This window comes from Ursus maritimus, unplaced genomic scaffold, assembly GCF_017311325.1.
Source record: "Ursus maritimus isolate PB19 unplaced genomic scaffold, ASM1731132v1 scaffold_15, whole genome shotgun sequence".
NCBI classification, from domain to species: Eukaryota; Metazoa; Chordata; class Mammalia; order Carnivora; family Ursidae; genus Ursus; species Ursus maritimus.
The window spans coordinates 58,481,745-58,495,361 of NW_024423897.1; the positions used below are offsets into that span (position 1 = coordinate 58,481,745).

The 13,617-nt window shown below is 54.1% G+C and overlaps 1 protein-coding gene across 1 annotated transcript in view; it reads right to left on the bottom strand.

Annotated features, from left to right (window-relative positions):
- Positions 1-13,617, bottom strand: part of TENT4A (terminal nucleotidyltransferase 4A) — a 62,274-nt gene that overhangs the window by 44,938 nt on the left and 3,719 nt on the right. The window contains 5 exon segments of the mRNA XM_040630186.1: positions 7,395-7,956; positions 7,959-8,018; positions 8,021-8,251; positions 8,339-8,524; positions 8,938-9,172. Of these exon segments, the coding sequence (XP_040486120.1) occupies positions 7,395-7,956; positions 7,959-8,018; positions 8,021-8,251; positions 8,339-8,524; positions 8,938-9,172 (1,274 nt within the window).

Sequence of the window (13,617 nt, forward strand, 5' to 3'; positions counted from 1 at the left end):
CGAAGCTGCAGGGGTGTAGGATGCAAGCCGAACCGAGGTGACTCAAGGCCACAGGCTTGCCTCCCAATGATGGAGGAAGATTCCAGCCAAACGGTTCCAAAAGCAAAATGAACAGTTGATCTTTCATTTGCCTCCTGCATCTGGCCATTGCTTCCGATCTACAGGATTCAAACATCTGAAATCTCTCTCAAATATGGAAAGACAGAAATGCCTCCATCCCCATGTTATCACTCAGGAAATTAACCAGTCTTAAACCACTTGGGAAGTACAAATGGTTCCACAGCGTGGCTGACCTGGGAATTAAAAGCGAACTCAAAGGCCACAATAAAAGGCATGTTGCTGACAATGAAAGACATTCCCTGCCAATAGGAGCCTCAGATGCCACTCCCTTCGAAGGTTGGCCGTCAGTGCGGTGATGGACAAGCTGCGCTGCAGAGACCCATAATGGCACAGCTGGGACAGAGAGCGGCGCCTCCTCCCGCCACTGGCACGGGGAGCACCCGCCGGAGCTCAGGGCCAGCACGTGATCACAGGACACTGACCAGGTGGCAGAGGGACAGGCAATGTATCTTCATACTTTCCTCAGTTTTCTAACTTTGCCATGGTGAGTATTAATTTTATAATAACACCAGAAAAGCACGACTACATCTAAATGGTGCGCATTTCAAATACAGAATTTTCTGAAAGCTGTCTGCTTCTGAGTTCTACACTAAAAGCTATAAACCTGGTCCTAACCACACTCTTTGGGAAGATAAGCAAGATAAACTACAATCAACTTTTACTTTAATATTCTGCATTTAAATAACTTCAGAGTTGGCAATCAAATCTTCAAAAATTCTAAGACAACAAAAGTTATCTTTAGCACACCTGATTTAAACGTTCTAACTTGACCGCCCCCTCATTGGATTCATCTAAGGGGTCAGCCCCTTTCACTCCCTCATTCACCCACTCCTCAGACACTTATTCAGAGGTGGCCTGTAGCACCCACGTGGCCTGCGAGCTGGCCCCTCCTCCCCCCAAGGGGGCCAGCGGGAGACCAGTGGTCAGAGTGATTCAGCTTGTGTCAGAGAAAGCGGCAGTCCTCCATAGGAAGAGGCAGGAAAGGGACTGCGTGGGAGGCTGAGGCTACTCAGCGAGGCCTCCTATGAACTTGGGCTGCCGCTGGCCGGTCGAATGCTTGTGCAAAACAGATGGACTGCTATGAACTGAGACCTAAATTCAAGAGCCCAACTTGAATCACCAGGAAGCATCCCTGCCTATCCCCCTTAGGAATGACAGCTTTCAACTGGCCAATGCAGGGGAGCCTCACGAACAGGAGCTTTTCAATTGCCGTGGTTCTCATGTATTCATTCAGATGGCTTTCATGTACACTTCTCTTTAGATGACATGAAAGAGGCACAGAAGGAAAAACTGAGACTAGAGTACTCTGGTTGCTGGGGGTTCAGTCATGATGACCAAGAAGCCAGAGGACAGGACCAGCAATCTACTGGAGTCATCACAATGGACGGAGTCAGTCAAGGGAGAGAGGTGCTGGAAAGAGAAAACCACATCCTGCTCATTACCTAAGGTGGTTAGGTCTAGGAGCATGCCTCCAGCACGAGCAAGGAAGCCTCAGAAGATTCCGCCCTGATCCGCCAGGAGCCTGTGGCTCAAGGCAGAAATCATCACCTCCTGTGATGGAGTGCTGTATTATCACATGCCCTTAAAGAGACAATTACCTGGGTGGGCCTCACCCAATGACCAGAGCCTTAAAGCAGAGGGGCTTCCTCTAACTGGCGAACACGGTCAGACAGATCAAAGCTCTGCTGCCAGTGCGAAGATGGAGGGACTACAAGTCAAGGAAGGCAGGGGTATGGCTTCATGGAGCTGAAAAGACCCCGGCTGGCAGCTAGCAAGGAACTGGGGACCTAAGTCCTGCAACAGCAAGGAAGTGAATTCTGCCAATAGGAATAAGTTTCGCAAGAGGAGCCAGACTCCAACCACGAATGCAACAGCCAAGCGCGCTGCTGCAGGCCTGGTGGCTTTAGGAAGCCGGCCAGCTGCAACCATCCCAACATCACGATTGCACGCAGAGTCTGTAACACAGTGTAAATGAGTACTGGGTTGCAGCCACTAAGTTTGTGCTCATTTGTCCCAGCAACAAAGAACAATTGCAGCGTCTTCACGGAGTGGAACTTGTTTAGAATTGCAGTGCAAATCCACACTGTGGGAGAAGCACCCTGAGCCATCCTACTGGGGCGCACACTGGCATGGGGGACGAATTGGCTCTTGTTAGCTAATGTCTCACCAAGCTCATCTATCTGCCTTCAGTCAGGTACCACACTCACTCGAAGCGGCCAGCACAGGGAGAAGACCAGGGCGTCCCGAGGGAGCCTCTCCAGGGCATCAGCCAGCAGCAAGCTCCTCGGGATCATTTGCATGACACAGTGACCCCTCACCTGTCGGCCACAAGCTCCGATGCAAGCAGCAACACCACATTTCCCAGCACTTCAACATCGCAGGCTGGCCCCAGTTTTTGTCTAATTTTAACAGCCCTCTTTTTCATTCCGTGACTAAAACAAGCAACAAAAAAACCCAACAGATCCTAAAATACAGACCCTAACTGCCACAAAAAAGTCCTCATTTCCCAGAATAACCTTGACACCTCCTCCCATCGGACGTCCGACTCCATTTACAATAGGGACGCATTTCTTATTAATTAGTGACCCAAAAGGAGGTCTGAGGCTTTACCTTGAAAAACCCTAAAGTTAGGAAAAATTGATACTTTAAAACATTCACTTAAAAATTAGTTTCCAGGCACTTGGCTGATCTGGCACGTGTTATTTCCTAAAAACAAATGGCATTGCTGGGGTACTGCTTTTCCCTCACAAGCTCCCAGCAGCAGATGAGGTCCACTCCACCTTCTGCAGCCTGAGCATTTCTGCAAAAAAAACATCTGAGGTCTCAATCTTTCCCCAGGACTCCTCCTGTTTCATCTTCAGCCTGTTTCATCTTCCAATCCTTTTCCAGGTGCGTCTGTCCTGCCCTCCCTCCAGCAACCCCTTCTCCAAGTGTGACAGTCACAATCGTCTTCACTTATCAAGTGACTGGGTGAAACTTTCCCCAACTTCATCACGGCCCGCATCTCGCACTGGATTTTTCGATCTCACTTTGCAGTGACAAGCGTGCCGGGCAGGAAGAAATGATGCTAATTACTAAGGCGGGAGGAACCTTTGAGGAGAGAGCTGATTCATATGGTCAGGACAGGGGCACATGTATTGCACAGCTTCCATCTAACCTTATACCTGGGGGTTACAGATGACAAACACGGGAGAAAACAAGGCTGTGCGGGCCACTGGCACCTTGCGACACAGGTCTCGTACTAACCTCTCCCACATGTCCTGTAGCGTTGCGCCAAAGGCGGGGACAGGACCCGAGGGCGAGGAGCAGCAGGAGTGACCATGCTGGACTCTGCCATGCGCCCTGCTGGGCATCTGGGCGCCCTCCCACTGGGTCCCCACACAGAGGACGACGCTGAGGAGGATGCATGCGTGCAACTTCAGGTACACCAAGGTCAGCTGGACGCACAGAGGAGAGGAGGGGTCGGACCCTCCTCCCGGGCTCAAACTCTCAGAACAGAGCGAGGCAACACATGGAGTCCTGCGGGCGTGTGGCTAGCCACCCTATGAGCGACACGGGTCCGTGTCTTACCAACTTCAAGATGAAGAGCTGTTCGTATTCTTTGAGTGAACAGAAAATGTCAAAAATTTAAACACTAGTGAAGGCCCTGCAGAAAGGATGCTGCATGATGGTTACACGCTGCAGGCAAAGCCAGAAGAAGGACAACCTACAGAAGGCCAAAGCCCACACAGAAGCCTGGTCAGGGCCCGGCCTGCAGGGAGCCTGCCGAGGCTGAGGTCTTCCCTCATTCCGGTAGCTCACCTCCCGAGGGGCTCTACAGGGCACCAGTGAGAGAGCGCAGCAAGCTGCACCTGGGGTCGAGCTCCCACCCTTCCTCAGCTGGGCACGCTGCACCTGATGAGGTTTCTGAAGCTGTCAGGACTGACCAGGGCAAAGAAATATCAACAAGTGCTTCCCGGAGCACGGGGAGGTGGAGGTGAGGCCGTAGAGGTGACGGGGCCAGAGGCTGGGAGCGGGGCCCGGAGCCGATCACACCTGCCCGGTGTCTCTAAGTCAGAAGCCCAGATAGCACATTTAACACCATTGCCAAAACAGAGGTTTGAGGATTAACGGGAGATCTGAGGAGCAGAGCAAAGAGCAGCCCCACGAGCAGCACCTGCCCTGCACGGCTTTGAGGTCCCAGCTCCTGATCCCCGTCCTCCTCGTTAGCTGCTTCTTTACCTCACTCAAGGCTGAAAGCAGACTGGCAAGCTCATGAGGCCAGGCACCATGCAGTTCTAGAACAAGCAGCACGGGCTGCTCAGCGGCTACCACACAATACCCGAGCTTCGGCTCACGGCTGGTGCTACGCAACCTCCTACAGCAACAGGCAACTGCCCATCCTTTCTTGAGGACTACAGGCGTGGTCCTTCGAGGAATGCCCTGTCCTGGGACTACACAGTAGTCTGAGCTGCTGCCCACCAGCAAGGCTCCTTTCTACTAACCAGGCCGGCCGTAAGCCTCTCATCCAGTTCTTTCCCTTTCTGAGCTATAGTAAACACATGGTGGTGGCCTTCCGCCTGCTCCTGACCGTAGAAGCCGGTGGCCAGCGGCAAGTTCTAAAAGACTTCTGGATCCAAAGTGAGCTGCCACCAGCCCAGCAGACCTCCTGCGGAAATGGTCATCAGGAACGCCAGATCCTCGGCCACAGGCAAGCCCCAGTTCAAGTCTACTCTGCCTTCCTACTCCTCTGCTCTGTCTCTGTCCTCTAAAACACTGCGCCTGCTGAAGCATTCAGAGTAGCAAACCAGAGGGCACCCCCCACCCTCTCTAGGCACAGGGCAGGCAGACTCTAGCAGGCTAACCTCACTACGAGGCAGAGATGGCCACAAGAACGTGGACGGACCCGAGTGAGGTACACATCACCCACAGAGGCAGGCAAGGAAGGGTGGACGGCAGCCAGGAGAGAAAAAGGAGCATTACCAAGAGCACGACTGCACTGGCTCCTGTTCAGGTAAGTGAAACTGTAGGAACTCATGGCGCTGAGAACCTCTCTTCCAACCCCACCACGAGGCCTCTGAGCAGAAATCTCACACGCCAGCAGGGGTGGCAGGGCCAGGACCCTCCAGCGAGGTCCCGGCCGCGCCCAGGACAGTAGCAGCCCTGGAGTATGCTGAGAGGCTCAGGCTTTGTAGTCTTTACCAGCCTAAGGAGGACCCCAGAGATGCCATCACAGGGTTCTAAAGGGGTCAGACTCTCCTGCTGACGGAGGAGATGATCCCTGGCAGTTCTGGGAGGGCCCAGAGGCTGGCAACTGTGTGTTAAGAGGACTACCTCGGGCCACTGGACCAATCTCCACTAAAGGTGACAAATCAGACAAGGGTAAAGAGAAGGTGCAGAGGATCTGATAAAGGTAGACTGGGGAGATGGACAGGAGGAGAGAAGATCTGCACAAGCTGGACAGGGCAGACTGTGCTAGTGTGTGCTGGGCAGGAGGAACTTATGGAGCGCCAGGGCTGAGAGTCGATCAAGAGACGGGTGTCTTCCAGGCCAACCGCTGCCTCAGATCCTAGCAAAGAACCTGGTACTTAGTGGGCTCATTTGTAAGAAAAGCGGCACTGGCGCAGATTGGCTCTGGGTCAGCATCCGCGCAAGTCAGACCCGATCCAGATCAAGCTCCAGTCTTGCGCCTGCTCAGTGAGGGAGCTCTTCCTGCTCCTTCCTCTCTCCTCCTCACACCCAGGCTTTCTTGCTCTCTCTCAAATAAATAAAACCTTAAAATCTTAAAAAAAAAAAAAAAAGAAGGCAACAGCAAACGTACATACTGAAGCTTACAAAAACCTAGGGATAAGAAAACGCTTCCAGGGCCTGCGTAATTTGCAGAAGGGCATGATGCTGCCACTGCCAGCAGGTCAGGGAAGAAGCGAGTCTTGGGTTTGTCCGGACCCCAAAATGCTCTACAAGTGAGAACCACCTGTCTTCCTATTTTCCTAACGCTAAGACGGAGTCAGTTCCAGGATGGAAAACTGCCCTAGCCTCACCCCCCCACCCCGCGCCCAACAGAGGAACTCATGTATGATGTTACACATCAAGAAATTGCTCCCCACCACCTCTTCTTGGACAGTTTGATAGTAACGACAGGAGAAGAAAAAGCCAAGAAGAATGAATGGCTCCTACTTGGACTGAAATGCACACTGGGACTTCAGGAAATTTAAGAAAGTAACACTTCTAACCCAAATCAGGTGAAACATGCAGGACATGAAACTCTTAGACTATCTCATCTGCTTTAAGTAGTATCAACTTACATGTACATAAACTTGAATAAACATACTTACAAAAAATAGTTACGTTAAGAAGTAATCTCAATATCTACCAATTACTACTGTTTGTAGAACTCTAGTATTTGTAGAAAACACTAATACCTTAAAAATTTAGGCAGCTTTTGCAAGCATGCAACTTGCAAAGAAAGTCTTTGATTTAAGTCGAAATACTGACATTAAAATCTATGTGCAAATGCTTTGTTTCTAGGTGCTCAAAAAAGCACAGGAAGGCAAAGGGCTGGAGTAGGTACCATTCCCCTGAGCAGCCTCACCTGGGACTGCTTCAACCCACACTTCCGCCGCATCCCCAGTTTTGTTTTTTAACCAGTCCCTGTCATTTGTAACTGCGCTAAGCTTAAACAGAACTTCTAATTCCCTCTTGGCCAACGTGGAAAAATTTTAAATAAAAGTATTACTTCCAAAGGACTACGTGCTACAAACGTTTTTGTCTTCTTTGAAGGCTATCAACTACTTTTAAAACACGACAAAAGGTACTTTATGTTGAATTTCTGCATAATAAATAATACACAACCCCTCATCCAAAAATTTACTTGTAATTCACTGTTGAGTTAAATTGTATCACTACCAAAACAAAACAAAACCCAAAAAGAATCCTCTTCCGAAAGGATTTTCTCAAAAAGAAAAAAAGTTATTATTTAACCAATATTTGCCTTCAACTTGATTCAAGTTCCCAGCAATACTAAAACCATCTGCAGCTGACATAAAGCTCCACACGCATCTGCACCCTACTTTGACAAAGGGTCCCTAACATGTCTTGGGGAGAGAAAAGTGAAGTATCCGACACCCCCTTCCAGCGGCACAGGTCGGGTTCAGCGGCCCCTTTTCCTGCGCTGTCACTTTTGGGTTCCGAGCAGCAGATGGCCCGTTTACAAGAGGAATTTAATTTTTAATGAAACGGGAAGCCTTCCGGCACAGAGTCGGGCCCGGCCTCTCCCGCGCGCGCCCCGCACTCACCCCTGGATGCCGGGGCTGTACGCGCGGCTCTTCCACGGCGTGCCGGGCCGAGGCGCCTGGGGCCCGGGGCCGCCCCCTCCACTCAACGCGGCCGCGCGGCTGCCCGACAGCAGGTAGTTGAGGCCGTAGGTGCTGGCCTTGTTCTCGCGTTTCCGGCGGCCCGGGTGGAACTGGTGCTGCGGCGGGGAGCCGGCGGGCGCAGGGCCTCGCGGCCCGGGGTGCCCGTTGGCCGCGCCGGGGGCGCTCGGCGGGCCGTCGGCAAAGTGGAAGAAGGCGCCGCCGCGGCCGCCGCCCGCCCGGCCGAGCGAGGCGCTGCTTGAGGACGACGACGAGCAGCCCGGGCTCTCGGTGCCCGACTCGGCGTTGGACGACGACGACGACGACGACGACAGCGACGGCGACTTGTGCAGGCGCCGGGCGCCCTCGGCCGCGGGCCCGAGCGCCGTCAGCAGCGCGGGGGGCAGCGCGGCGGGACCAGCGCGCTGGCGGGGCGACGCGGCCAGCGCTGGCCCCGCCAGGCGCCGCCGCCCATCCCCCCGCCCCGCCGCGACCGCCGTGTCCACGCAGGCGAGTTGAGGCAGAGGTAGGACGCGAAGCCCGAACCGCCGCGGCCGCACGCCTGCGGGTCTCCCAGATCTGCATCCACCGGGCATTGGCCGGCCCCTTCTGCTCGGGCTGGATCCAGGCACGCGGTCCATCCACGCGCGCCCCGCGACCCGCGCGCCCGCCCGCCCCGCCGCGGCCCGCCGCCGCGCCCCCGAGCCGGCGCGCCGCGCGCGGACGGACGGACGGGCCGCGGGCAGGGCGAGGCGAACAGGCGCGCGCTGCGCCCGCTCCGGCCCGGCTCGCGTTGGCGGCTCCCGTCGGTCCCGGCGCGGCGCGGGGCAGGCCCGGGAGCAGGCCGCGGCGGGCGGCTCAGGCCTGTCGGGCTCCCTTCACGCGGCGCGGGGCGGGCGCGGGGGCCGCGGCGGCGGCGGCGTTCCACACGGGCCGGGGGGAGAGGCCATCGGAGAGGGGCGGGCGGCCGGGCCGAGGGGGCGGGCCCAGGCGCCGCGCGGCCCGGGACCCGCGGGAGGGCCGCCGCCGTGCGCCGGGCCCTCGGTCACGCTCGCACCGCTCGCTCCGTGTTCCTGCAGCGGTGGCGGCGGCGGCGAAAAGACACTCTCGGCGGCGACAGGGCGCGGGGGAAGGAGGGGGCGCCGCCGCCTCCGCTCCAATGAGGGGCGGGGAGGGAGCGGGGCGGGGAGGAAGCGCGGCCTCCCTCGCCGGGGCCGGGACGTCAGTGCGCACGCGCGGCCGATTTCAAATCCTCACTAGACACCGCCGCCTTGGTTACCGCGCGTGCGCACTGGGGCGCTTCCCCCGTGCGGACTCGCGGGGGGGGGCACCGAGTCGGAAGGAGACGCGACTGGGAGGGGCTGAAGGGGCGGCGGCCCCCGCCGCGGCGTGGGTCCTTCTAGACTAGACTTGGCTGCGGTGGGGCCAGGGAGAAGTGAGGGGGCCGCTGCTCTGCCTTCGTCCCGGTTTCCTCCGCCGGCCCCACCTCCCGCCGCGAGCAGGCCGAGGCGTGGAGACATGCGCGCTGGGGCCGGGGTCCCTGGCAGCCGCCCGGTCGCGCTGCGCGTGCGCAGAAATGAAACGCCGCCGCCGCCGCGGCCGGGTGGAAGTTTCCGCGCAGCCGGGCGAGGTCGGGGATCCCGCCCGGGGCCGGGCCCGGGGGCCACTGGCTCGCGGCGCGTGCGGGCTGCGCTAGCACGGACTGCGGACCGGCCGCTCTCCTAGGAAAAGGGCAGAAGTGCCCCAAGCTGCCTGCCATCCATCCTCAGGGGCCCGTGAGCGGCCGGTCGTGCTGCGGTCACTCGTGCCCGCCCACGTGCTCGCCGCCGACCTCCCGGAGGAGCCGGGTCACTCACCAGCGGCCCGGGCGGCGCTGCCCGCTAAGACGCCGCCCCAGACGGAGCAGGACCCTCCTTGCGGGTCTCATTTTTGTTTCCTTTTAAAAATGATTTTCTATTCTGAGAATTAAGTTAAAACTTTCCAGTTGGCTCACTGGCGCGATTTCCCGAGCCAGGCTCGGCAGTGCTGCCCATCAGAGCGGCAGCCCACGTGCTTGGGTGTCTGGCCTCGCAGCTGGCACAGTGTTAGCAGGAATCTTAGAGATCCTGTCCTTTGGGCCAGTCCCCAGTGTCCAGAGGATGCCTCAAGCGCGGTTTGACAATGGTGTTGATAGGACTACGCTGCTAACCACACATTGCGTGAAGTCCAGAGCAAACGCCAGAGTGTCATTATATAAGCCTGCTTGTGCCCCATGAGCCTAGCCAACGTGATGGACACCTTGGCCCCTCTGGAACCCAGGCCCCACAGGGAGCCCCTCCAGTCCTGGTCCCCACCCTGCGGATGCTCTCCCTGACCTTGCAACTTTGAGGAAGCTCAGCGCTTGGGCCGGAGTTCTTCTTAAATATACTGAAACAAGCCTTTTTCAGCATGCTCCCCTGTTTCACTGTATCATGGGTGAGTACACGTTACCAAGCGCTTGACACTTCAAAACATCTTAACGTGAAAAGTCTGTGTATTGCCTACTAAGGCTTTTTGGCAAATGGTAGTAAAGCTATAAATGACTGTTTTGGTTCAGGCATTTTGTATTGCACATGTGGAAGTTCTGACCAAGAATTAGAACATGTACATTAAATAAACGAGAAAATCACACACAAACCAAACTGGTTACTCTGTATCTCCTTGCTTCCAGTGCCTAGGGCCAAAATCCTGTGGTCATCCCAGCCTCCTCTCTCCATAACTAACAGATTCTCTTGTGTCTACCTGCAAGAAACATCCAAAACCCAACAACTACCTCTCACTGCCTCCATCTTTTCACCTACAGCCCTTTCAAGCCACCACTATTTCTAGCACATTTTGAAACAGTGCCTCCTAGCTAGTTTCCCACATTCCATTTTTGCCCTCCTTGGCATTTTCTCTAGAGAGCAGCTTGTGAGTGATCCTTAAAAAACAAAAACAAACAAACAAACAAACAAAAACCCGTCAGATTATATCGTTCTCCTGCTCAAAATTCTCCAGTGGCTTCCTTTCTCCAACTCAGGCTTACTGTGACCTGAAAGTCCCTACATTGTCTTGTCCTTCCTTCTTCTCCCACTTCATCTTCCAGCTCATCCCCTAACCCAGCCTGTTCCAGCCAGAAGCATAGCAGGCACAGACATGCCTCAGGGCCTTTGCACTTGCTGTTCTATCTCCTTGGATGCTCCCTCGCCTTGGATGCTACATACCCACGTGGGTCACACCTTACCCACTCTCACACCTTAGTGAGGATGTTGCTCTATCTAAACTACAGACCTAACCCTCAACACTCCCCACTTCCATTCCCTGCTTTATTGTTCTCTTAGCATTTATCTCCATTGGTTTCCTAGGGCCACAAACTGGGTGGCTTATAACAGCAATAGCAACTCCTCTCTTATTGTTCTGGAGGCTTAATGCCTGAAATCAAGGTGTTGGCAGGGAGGGCCATGCTCTCTCTCCAAGGTCTCTAGGGGAGGATCTGCTCCATAGCTTTCGCTTAGCCTCTGCTATTTTCCTTGGCCTTCTTTGGCTTGTAGGTGCCTCACTCCAATCTTTGCCTCCATCATTGTGTGGAGCTTTCCCCATGTCTGTGTCTCCTCTTCTTGTCATAAGGATGCCATTCATACTGCATTAAGATTCACCCTAATGACCTCATGTTACCTTGATTCCATCTGCAGAGACCCTATTTCCAAATAAGGCTAACATTCTATTGATATCCAGGGACAGGACTTGAGGTTCATCAGGTGGGAGAGGGTTGGGGCACAATTCAATCCACTGTGCCATCTCATGAATTTTATTTACCTTGTTTATCATCTGTGCCCTCTCACCCCATTAGAATCTAAGTTCCACAGGGAGGGGGCTTCTTTTTTTTTTTTTTTAAAGATTTTTTATTTATTTGACAGAGATAGAGACAGCCAGCGAGAGGGAACACAGGCAGGGGGAGTGGGAGAGGAAGAAGCAGGCTTCCAGCGGAGGAGCCTGATGTGGGGCTTGATCCCAGAACGCCCCAAGGAGGGGGCTTCTTATCTGTACTTTTTCCTGCTGTGTGTGAGCTTGAGGACTGTGACTGGCACACGGTAGGTCCTGGATGGACATTGGTGAAATGACCAACAGTTGGTTGACCAACTCAATGGGAATGAAAGCCTTGCCTGGCTTCCAGGATTTATCCACAGATTGCTGTTTACTTCTTTCCAACATTTTAAGTTTGTTTTTCCCTATGGCCTCCTGCTCTATCTTTGCAGTCTGTCTCTAGCTAATCCCTCTAACTTTGACTCATCAGCCGTAGTCAACTTCTTATACTTAGATGCAGGGTTTCATTATGTATGTATTTGATCATAAGTTTTTATGTAAATTAGAAGCAATATGTTTCTTTTTTTTTTTAAGATTTCATTTATTTATTCAACAGAGATAGAGACAGCCAGCGAGAGAGGGAACACAAGCAGGGGGAGTGGGAGAGGAAGAAGCAGGCTCCCAGCGGAGGAGCCTGATGTGGGGCTCGATCCCATAACGCCGGGATCATGCCCTGAGCCAAAGGCAGACGCTTAACCGCTGTGCCACCCAGGCGCCCCAGAAGCAATATGTTTCTTTCTGCAAAACGAGAATTAATACTAAGTCAAATGTAGTCCTTGTTGGAGTCTCTGTAACTCTGGGCAGAGGAGGTCTTTCTCACTGCTTATCAGTTTTCACAGATAAGCCCAACTTTTTCCTTATGTGGCCAAAGCCAACTCTTCTTTCTCATGATGTTAAAGGATGGGTAATATTAGAGATTATACTACGGTTTCAGCGATTCATTCTCATGAACAAATAGTTTCCAAAGCTTTGACTACCATGGACTTCCTGCGCCCAAATCAGATATGCTGGTTAGCATAAGGGTAACTAGGGCTCACCCAATCTGAAACTTACTCAGAGTGAGATCCAGGAATCTGTATTTTAAGTAAATTCTCTGGGTAATTTTAAGCACAGTAAAGCTTGAAAATCTCTGCCTAATTCAGGGTTCCCACACTCAATTGCTCACAGGAACCGAATAGGTTATGTAAGTAACCGAAAAAAATCAGGGTGTGTGTGTACATTTGTTAGTTCTTGCTGGGTAACAAACCGCTCCCAAACACAGTGGCTCAAAGTAAGTGTGTAGTACTGCTCACAGGTCTACACATCAGTGGTGTGGTTCTGCTGCTGTGGGTCAGACACAGCTGACCGTGGCTTACAGATCACTCCTAGGCTCCAGTCAGCTGGCCGGTGAGCTGAGGCTGGCTGGTCGAGTGGCCTCACTCACACGGTGGGCAGTTGGCTGGCTGGCAGCTGAGACACCAGGTTGACTGGCCCATGTGGCTCTCATTATCCAGCAGGCTAGCCCCAGCTTGTTCTCAGGGTGGCTGAACAGGGTTTCAGGAAAGCGAGCAGACATGCCTGAAGTAACAACTGGCAGGCCTTCATTTCCTCACCGTGCCGTGAGCCTAAGTAAGTGACGAGGCCTTGATAAGATTCAAGAGGTGGGAAAAGAGCCCCCACTTCCTGATGGAAGAAGCTGTAGTCACGTTGCAAGGGGCGTGGGAAGCTGGGAGGGGAATAATGCTGGCCCCGGTGTGACCTGAATGAGGAGAAGAGGGGACCATAGGATCCGGGAGGGCACCTGCCTGGCATAAAGGAGGGTAAAGCCCCTCTTCCACAGCTGGCAGGAAAGCAGGACCCGCCCCGGTTGTCAGCCATGTCGGTTCTTATGAGAACCTGGACACACAGACAGGAGCCTGAATTCTCCTGGTTTGAAATGTCAACCTCTAGCCAGATGTTGCTGGCTGCCCACACAAGTCCTTTGTCCGCACTGCACCTTCTGCTCTGGCTGGCAGAGCCCTGGTTCTGCTCAGGTATTTGCATGGCCAGGTATGCACAAAGGGTCTATGTCTCTCCTGGTGCTGTCGTTCTGTCTGCCAGGGCCAACATTAGCTCAGTACACACCTCCATTCTAGCAGAGAAGGCTGCCAAGACACTCCTGGGAAAGTCCTCCAGGTGAAGAAGACACCTGCCAGAGGGCGCTCTCTGCTTCACCAGTGGACACAGTTCTATCTGCATAGGACACCTGGCACCGCTGCAGCCACCTTGAGACCAGAAGAGTGATGGGACCCCGTGCACTGGAAACCAGGACGAATGCAGGAAAGAT